General features: G+C 46.0%; 1 protein-coding gene across 1 annotated transcript in view; it reads right to left on the bottom strand.

Annotated features, from left to right (window-relative positions):
- Positions 1-10,000, bottom strand: part of LOC134076534 (dynein axonemal assembly factor 5-like) — a 46,325-nt gene that overhangs the window by 22,935 nt on the left and 13,390 nt on the right. The window contains exon 7 of the mRNA XM_062531644.1: positions 8,044-8,187. Within this exon, the coding sequence (XP_062387628.1) occupies positions 8,044-8,187 (144 nt within the window). The remainder of the gene's footprint in view (positions 1-8,043; positions 8,188-10,000) is intronic.

The following is a 10,000-nucleotide window of genomic DNA, read 5'->3' on the forward strand; positions in this document are numbered from 1 at the left end:
GACAATGGAGTTCCTTTTTATTAAAGATCAATATAAAAAGATGCATTAAAAGGATTATTTCCTAAATACTTGACTTTCATTCATTAACATCATCATAAGATTAACACAGCCATAAGATCACAGATTACACAAGGTTCTCACATTAAAACTAGAGCTCTCACTCAATCACCACCACTAAATGAACACATTTCATCTCAACATACAACCATCACTGCATACCCAATCATAACCATCTTATACATCAAAGATTAAACTGCATATCAATGCCATGTGCTTGTTAATTCATTACTCAACAAATGCTCAAACAAACAGTAACCTGTATCAGTGCCATGTGCTTAATTCATTCATCCACATTGCTCAAACAAACATTACAACCTGAATATATATATTGTTCCAAAGTAGGACAGCTCAAGTCATTAGCTTTTTAACATAATTTTAACACAGACAATTTATCAGTTCAAAACCCATAAGAAAGTCACTTTACCTTAAAAGTAAAAGAACAAAGAAGGCAGGTGTTTAGGCATGGAGACAATGGAGTTCAAAGTAGGATCCCAAACTCCTTCTCTTTATCCTGCCTACCCAGGTGAGTGCGGTGACGTGGCACACACCATTGCTCCCTAGTGGACTGGAGTTGACCCAGAATGATGTCACCATCTCAAAGCATATTGATAATACTGTGTACCAATACTAGGGAAGGGGGACTGCAGGTTAGCACATTAGTCATCCGCTACACTCTCCCCTACTTTTAGAAGAGGTCTCCTGACATCTTTAATTATGTGAAAACTCCCACCCCATTACCATAACCCCCAAAGACAGGCCTTAAGTAGTGATGCCACTCAAAAAATGTAGGATGTGACAACTGATTCTGGAAAAGAATTGGTGGGTTATATGCCACTGGGGGATTGTATGCTACTACCTGCACTTCAGGTCTCGAGGACTGATATGACGGTTGACCGAGACTCTGATATGTAAGCATTTCCCTTGGTCTCACTGTACGTTCAGACCTCCTCAGTATGGGTTCTTCATCCTGTTGTCCTGGCTCCAACCCTTCCGGATCACCGACCAGTGGTCCTCCAGAGGCATCATTGACATCGCACCCTTCCTGAACTTCCTGTACAGGTGGCTCGGCTTCGGCATCGGCATTCACCTCTCTATGAATTTCTTCACCAAGCTGATCCGTTTGCTGTAGAAGGGGTTGAAACTCATCTGTTAAAGGACTCATGGTACGATGACCAAAGTGTAGTTGTGTCGTTGACTGGGAGGGCCCAATGTCAGTTCCAGCATCTACTACACGGTGGGGCCTGGAACGCAAGGTATAACTCACTTCCTCATGGTCCTCATCTGAGTCACTCTGGCACGGCTGGTCAGTGGACCTCCTCTCCTGGGATCTTGATGTTCTTCGAGGACATTGTCTCTTGGCTGGACTGGCTTGAATGTTTTCCTCCAACTGGAGGTCGCTGACTGGTAAGAGTAAGTTCCTGTGTAAGACACGGACACGCTGTTCACCCTTTTCAGCTTGAACTTTATACACTGGACTGACTGCATCTCCTACTCTGCCAACAACACGGTGGATGACCCTCTCCCAGTAGCTTCGGAGTTTCCCTGGGCCTTGCCGCTCTGATAGGTTTCGTACCAATACCCGGTCACCTGGCTGAAGTGTTATCCCCTTCATACCTCGATCATAATGATGCTTCCCCTTCTCAGAGGACTTCTGACTGTTTCTTGCAGCAATCTGGTAGGCCTCCTGCATTCTACTCGCCCACTTCTCTGCAAAGGCTTGCTTGCTTCCTTTCTCTGGATTGGGTCTAAGATCAAAAAGAAGGTCTATGGGTAACCTGGGTGACCTCCCAAAAAGGAGAAAGAATGGCGAATACCCAGTTGAATCATGTTTGGTGCAATTATAAGCATGAACAATGTGGGGCAGGTGGTCTTTCCAGTTTGACTTCTTTTCCTCTTTTAGGGTCCGAAGCATCTGGAGCAATGTGCGGTTTAGCCTTTCCACCGGATTCCCCTGAGGGTGATACGGGGTTGTTCTAGAATGTGAGATACCAGCTAATTGCTCCAATCTCCTAAATAGGCCATTCTCAAACTCCCGACCTTGATCGTGGTGAAGTTTTTCAGGGAATCCAAAGCGAGGGATAAAGTCATTGAATAATTTCTCCGCAACAGTTCTTCCAGATTTGTTTTTGGTGGGATATGCTTGGGCGAAGCGAGTAAAATGGTCAATTATGACCAAAATATACTCATACCCTCCAGAACTTGGCTCAAGGTGAAGGTAGTCAATGGCAACTAGCTCAAAGGGGGAACTTGTGGAGATGGAACCCATTGGTGCTTTGTCCAAACTAGAAGGCCGTTTCTGTTGAATGCATACACATTTTCGTAAGACATAGTCTTCGACCTCTCGCTGCATGTATGGCCAATAGAATCGTTCTCGCAAGAGATGGAGGACCTTCTCAACCCCCACATGGCCCATGTCATTGTGAAGATGTTTTAGAATCAGGGGCCGTAATTGTTTTGGAACAACCAGCTGCTTATAGGGTCCTGCGTGCCGATACAACACCCCGTTCAGTATAGAAAGCCTAGCCCAGTCACCGAATAGCCTTCGAGCTTCACTAGACACCCTTTCTCTATCCCTCATTGTAGGGCTTTGCCCTCTGCTTTTCAAACTGATAACTTCCTGAATGGCTGCATCTTCCTGCTGTGCACTCCTTACATCCTGAGGTGTAATGACAGATGAACTTGAAGGTTCCGCCTCCTCCGCAGAGGCCAGTTGCAACACAGCCATCCATGGCACATCCTGTTCTTTGGTCGTCATACTTCCCTGCCACACTGCTGTTACCACGTCTGGGGACAAGTCTTCTGTATAGTCTTTCATGTGTTGAGGAAGTGAGACGGGGAACCGGGAGAGTGTGTCAGCATCTACATTGCTCTTACCAGGACGGTACTTGATGTCAAAATTAAAGTCAGCTAATTCGCCAACCCAACGGTGACCGGCTGCATTTAATCGGGCTGTACTCAGGATATAGGTCAGGGGGTTATTATCTGTATAGACTGTGAAGCTAGGGGCATAATAGAGATAGTCTCGGAACTTATCACAAATAGCCCATTTTAAGGCAAAGAATTCAAGCTTTCCTGAATGCAGGTGATAATTCCGTTCTGCTGGGGTAAGTGCTCTGGACCCATAAGCAATCACCCGCAATCTCCCCTCTTGATGTTGATAAAGTACAGCACCAACACCTTCGTTCGATGCATCTGTATGCAAGATAAATGGCAGGTCAAACATAGGATAAGCAAGAATAGGTGGATTGGTCAACATAGTAACAAGCCTATCAACAACAGCACTATGTTCCTCAGTCCACTGGACTGGTGTTCTTGATGGCAACTGGTTTGATTTCCTTTTGGCTGAAGTAGCTAGTTTTGAATTTTGTTCAGTCTTCTGCAGAAGTCCAAACAACGGCTTGGCCACCCGGGAGAAATCTTGAACATGAGAGCGGTAATAACTAAGAAAACCCAAGAGTGCCCTCACCTCCCCAATTGTTGTAGGTTTCTTCTTCTTAAACTGAGTTACAGCCTCTAAATCCTTAGGGTCAATCTGGACTCCTTCCTCAGACACAAGACGGCCTACAAAACGAACTTGCCGTCTGAAGATTTCGCACTTATTCGGTCTCAGCTTGATCCCACTAGCTCTCAATCTCCCCAGCACTTTCCTCAAGTCCTCAACATGGTCTACAAATGACTTAGAGTAGCAAAGGACATCATCAAGGTACGGAGAGCAGCACTTATCTCGCAGGCCATCAAGGACAGATTCCATACACCTCTGAAAGGCCGCGGGCGCATTAGTTAACCCCATGGGGAGCCTAATCCATTCGTAAAGCCCCCATGGCGTGCTGAACGCAGTGCAATGCTGTGAGCCCTCGTCCACAAACCCCTGGTGGTATGCACTACCTTGATCCAAGATGGAAAACCAAGCATGGCCCCCTAAGCTGTCAAGGAGGTCTTGGATACGGGGTAATGGGTGCCGATCGGGAATGGTTTTACGATTAAGCTCACGAAAGTCAACACAGAGGCGCAAACTTGCATCTTTTTTTCGGACACAAACCACAGGGGATGAATAGGATGAAGTTGACCTTCTCACCCACCCTCGCTCTAAAAGATCTTGCACGTAGGCCTTCACTTCTTTATAAAGTGGTTTTGGAATGGCATTATAACACTTTTGGACAGGGGTATCTTCTTTCAGCTTAACCTTCAGTCGTAAAGAGGGAACACATCCAATATCCCCACCATCTCGAGAAAATACATCAGATTCCTCATACAGCATTTGCCTAACAATGTCTTGATTTTCTAGATTCAAATGGGACAGGTCAACTGGAGGATTCCACTTCTCGCTAGGATTGCTCACCCTGGACTGATCAGTAGCCTGGAGAGTTTGGGCTGAAGTCACTGATATGGGAATAGATGGGCTCTGCTTGGGGACTAACAGGGGGAAAATTGTGCAAGCTTCCTCTAGATGGCCTAATACTACCCTTGGTGGGAGAAAAATATCATGCTGAGTGGAATTTTGAATAGGGATTAGTACATGCTTTGTGTGGGTACCCTGCACTTCCAGAGTGGCTGGGAACAGCTCTAGTCCATCAGGCAAATTCAGTTCTATGGCAGGCTCGAAATACACTGTTCCTTCCTCAGCCCAGTTCCTCACCTTGCTCTTCAGCCCCCGTACTTGCCCAGCTGGAATAGTGAGACCTCTCTTCCCCATCATAACAAGGCGGCACGGTTGTGTTTCCTCCACTGAGTCAACCTGAGCAACAGACACAATCGTTCTTGCAGTATCCACCTTTAAGTTTAAAGCTTCACTCAAGAGAGCACTTAAATTCAGTGGGCCTGTGGTGTCACAGTTTTCCCGAATAAGCTCTGTAATAACATTGACTCCTAACAGAGGAAAGTTGAGATTGCTTTGTGCAACCAAGAAGGGAACTTGAATGGACGCTTTACCCTGACTAGCACTGAGGACATCCAGATGCGTGTCAATCCAGCCCTCAAATGGAATGCTTGACCCATTGGCTGCAGTCACATAAAGTGGCTCAGAGAGTAAAGTTTCTAGGGGCCTGATTTCTGCATATGGCAATTTCTTCATCACCCACTCCTTCCCCATAACACTCACTTGGGCCCCTGTATCCAAGAGCATCTCAGTTTGAACCCCATTGACACAACACAAGACCAAACATTTCCCCCCAATGAGCTGGGCTGTCCGCCTGACGTACGGGGTTTTAAGTGAAGGTTGTGAGATGGTTGAGCTATCTGTGCAGGTTGAATGACAATGTAAGAGGGACGTGAAATCTGGATGAGTCACCGGCCGTCCCCCTCCTGTGACCTCCTCCCATTTCCCGACCTGTTCAAGCACCCTACAGCACGATGGCCACTCTGTCCACAGCGAAAACAGTGACTACAAGAATCATATCCCTTTTGTTGACATTCCCGACATTTCCCCTGTCTTGACACTCTCTGGGATTGCACCGTTGATGCTACCATAGGGGGGTAATTTAGCACATTATCAGGTTGGGATACGAGCTTTTCCAGGTTCTTAGTCAATGCAGATACTTGGGTGGCCAATTCGGTGATGGCGACAGCATTGGCTTTAACATCAGACTCAATGGAAGGCTTTGTTGAAGAACTAGTCACCGTGTCCCCAGGTTGCTGTGCAGCATGTACTGTGACTGGCCTAAACTTAGAGGGAGCTGAAAAACGTTTTGCCCTTTCGGCCTCTTCACTTGTCAACTTGGTTATTTGTTCTAAAATCAGTTCATCGCTAACATAGAGATCTGCCAGGTATGGTTTGAGGTCGTAGCGAATGCTGTTACTTTTCTCATTTAACCCCTGGTAAAGTGTATGCAAGAAAACCCCTTGTACCAGCTTCCTATCATAGCTAAAATCAGTATCCTGCTGTTGAGCTGCAAGCAATACACGTTCCCTGAGAGCCATTATCCGATACACAAACTGCTGTGTGGTTTCTCTGTCTTGCTGCTTAGTATTGCTCAGTTCTTGAAACAATTCTCTACTACTTTTATCTCTGATGTGAGTTCTAAGGACTCTTTTCAACTCAACTACAGTGAACTCATCTTTATTTGTGAGATACTCTTTAAAAACACCTCCTTTGGTTATCCTCAACACCGCTCTTACAATCTCAGATACTGTAACCCCTGTCGTGATAGCCTCATCAAGTTGTTTACAGATATGAGTGTATGATATTTCTGACCCAGAATCTGAAATTTGACCACCCTGAATTTTAAATTCTCTACGAGGCAAGAGTGCAGTCACATCAGTAATTCTAACAACCTGATCAGTATGTGTTTTTACAGGGTTATTTGGACATGTTGGGTGTTCATCGTCCTGGTGTGTTCTATGAGTGAACGGTACTGGAATATTCACCGGGGTTGTTGATCTTGAAGGTTCAGATGGGTTTCTAATAGCAGTCATTTCATTTACGGCATCCTGCAGATGAAGTAGACGGGACATGCCTGCATCCTCCAGCTGTTGTAGTTCTTCACTTTTCATAAAATCCGAAATATAATAAAATAAACCAGGTTCAGAGAGCGTGGAAAGTTCAGCGTTGTCCTCCTCTTCCAAAGAAACAGCTAGCTGGTACAGCTGATTTGCATTCAGCTGCAATAGCTTCTTATGGATTTCCCATTGGAGTACCTGCCGTGGCTCAGTTGACGTCATCTTTCCTCAATGCTGGTTTCTCTCAGGGTGACCTTCACACGATGGCCGCCCTTCTAGTAACCACCCAGGTTCAGAGGCTTATGACTGGACTTCTCCACAGCAGTGACTTCCGGACGGAGCCCCCAATTGTTACCGGCCTCAAGCCTAGGGGAACTTGGGCCAGCACAAACCAAGTTCTTTACACTTAAAAGTAAAAGAACAAAGAAGGCAGGTGTTTAGGCATGGAGACAATGGAGTTCCTTTTTATTAAAGATCAATATAAAAAGATGCATTAAAAGGATTATTTCCTAAATACTTGACTTTCATTCATTAACATCATCATAAGATTAACACAGCCATAAGATCACAGATTACACAAGGTTCTCACATTAAAACTAGAGCTCTCACTCAATCACCACCACTAAATGAACACATTTCATCTCAACATACAACCATCACTGCATACCCAATCATAACCATCTTATACATCAAAGATTAAACTGCATATCAATGCCATGTGCTTGTTAATTCATTACTCAACAAATGCTCAAACAAACAGTAACCTGTATCAGTGCCATGTGCTTAATTCATTCATCCACATTGCTCAAACAAACATTACAACCTGAATATATATATTGTTCCAAAGTAGGACAGCTCAAGTCATTAGCTTTTTAACATAATTTTAACACAGACAATTTATCAGTTCAAAACCCATAAGAAAGTCACTTTACCTTAAAAGTAAAAGAACAAAGAAGGCAGGTGTTTAGGCATGGAGACAATGGAGTTCAAAGTAGGATCCCAAACTCCTTCTCTTTATCCTGCCTACCCAGGTGAGTGCGGTGACGTGGCACACACCATTGCTCCCTAGTGGACTGGAGTTGACCCAGAATGATGTCACCATCTCAAAGCATATTGATAATACTGTGTACCAATACTAGGGAAGGGGGACTGCAGGTTAGCACATTAGTCATCCGCTACATAAGTGTATACCGGTATACAAGTGTGTGTGGCATTGTCTGTGTATGTGTGTTTGTGAGTGTGTGTGTCTGTGTCTGTGTGTGTGTGTGTGAGTGTTTGTGTGTGTGTGTGTGTGTGTGTGTGTGTGTGTGTGTGTGTGTGTGTGCGTGTGTATGTGTGTATGTGGCCAGGTCTGTATGTATGTCTGTGTCTGTAACCTTGTGTGTGCAACTGACTCTGTGTAAGTGTATACCGGTATACAAGTGTGTGTGGCATTGTCTGTGTATGTGTGTTTGTGAGTGTGTGTGTCTGTGTCTGTGTGTGTGTGTGTGAGTGTTTGTGTGTGTGTGTGTGTGTGTGTGTGTGTGTGTGTGTGCGCGCACATCATACCCGGTCTCTGATCTCCTGCTCTGTGGCCAGGCTCTCCACAGTGATGAGCACCTTGAGCAGCTGCAGGCTGACAGCACTGCAGTCTCCAGCACACACGGCCAGCAGCGCGTCCACACACTCCAGCACCTGCTCCAGATACACAACCTGACAGGGACACAGAGGGAGGGAGGGAGAGAGAGAGGGAGAGAGAGAGAGAGAAAGTATGTGTGAGCGAGGGAGAGAGAGGGAGACTGTCATAAGTTTTATATCCCCTTTATTGAAGCATTATAATAACACCATGTGGCCTCACACCCCCACCCCACCACATTCATACCATGGTACACAAATCATATCATTAGAGAGGGAGAGAGAGGGGGAGAGAGAGAGAAAGAAAGAAAGTATGTGTGAGCGAGGGAGAGAGAGAGAGAGGGTCAGACAGAGACAGAGATCCACCCCATCCCGCCCTCCTGGTCTTTGTCTGCCTCTTCCTCAGCTGCTGCTCCCACAGTCTGTTGTTGTCACCTTCAGGCTCCAGCTCTCTTGTTCACCCTCTCTTTCCTACCTCCCCCTCTTTCTCTCCCCCTCTTTCCAATCCCCCCCCCCACACACACACACACTCGCACACCTTCCCTGTGGCTGTGGCTGCCTGTGTCCATGTGGACGGGCGAGAGCAGACGGCAGACAGCAGACGGCAGGCTGCTCTGATTTCCATGCTCTCACTGGGTGCGTGGCCTGACTTCCTGTTTTGCTCTGGCCTGTCATTAGGAATGGAGGGAGAGCAGCCTCCAGGTGCTTGCCCTGTCCTGCGGTGTGTGTGTGTGTGTGTGTGTGTGTGTGTGTGTGTGTGTGTGTGTGTGTGTGTGTGTGTGTGTGTGTGTGTGTGTGTGTGTGTGTGTGTGTGTGTGTGTGTGTGTGTGTGTGTGTGTGTGTATCCATCCGTCTCAGGCAACCATCCATTTCCTCCTGAACAGTTTGACAAGCTTGCTCTCTACGGCAACCCAGCACTTGGTGGAGCAGAAAGCCCTTCCAGTCATGTAATTAACACACACAGAAGACAATGTTTAAAACACAACGATGATCACGGAGAATATGTCAAAGGAGCTGATTAGTCAGTCTCTTTCTCACTAACTCATTCACTCAGTCACCACAGTTTTTTGTGCCCTGACTCATAAACATAAACAAACAAACAAACACACACACACACACTTTAACCAGTAAATGGGAGGGAAATGTTACATTAGGGTGAACACCTGTTAACTGTGTTATTACATGTACATGCATGATTTTTAGATAGTTAGATGAATGCACGCGCAAACAAACACACACACACACACCTTGAGCAGCTTCAAGACAAATAAGAGGAAAATGTTACAGTCGGCCAAACACCTGTGGACTGTGGAGTGACTACATGTTGACTACTTTTGTAATGGACAGATGAACACAGACACGCACACACATCTCAACCAGGGAAACAGGGAAAACATCTGTCAAGTACAGTGTGTGACTACATACACTCTTGTGATGAATTGTTGGCCACACACACACAGAAACACACACTGCAAGCAGGGGTTTTGTGACTTCCTCCTTAAAACTAACAACTAACGATCCAGCTCCCCCCGCTGCCTGTGACGGTGAGGATGAGGAAGAGAAGGTGTGTGTGTGTGTGATGGGGGGGCATTTGCGGTCCAGTGTGGCCTAATTTTAGTGCCTCTCTCCAGAGCCACAGTGCAGCTACGCTTCAGGGTGCCCTCGTGGACCTTGTTGCTGTCTCGCGCAGATAAACTGCTGCCGCTGCCATAGAAACGACGCCAAATAAACACACAAACAGACGGCTGCAGTTCAGACCTGTCACAGGTGAAGTTGGTATAGATCTGTGTGTGCTTTTTCTTTCTTTCTTTCTTTCTTTCTTTCGCTCTCTCCCTCCCTCGCTCGCTCAATCCTTCTTTTTTTTTTTTTTTTTTAAAAAGGTGAGCTTGAC

The sequence above is a fragment of the Sardina pilchardus genome, chromosome 3 (assembly GCF_963854185.1).
Source record: "Sardina pilchardus chromosome 3, fSarPil1.1, whole genome shotgun sequence".
NCBI lineage: Eukaryota > Metazoa > Chordata > Actinopteri > Clupeiformes > Clupeidae > Sardina > Sardina pilchardus.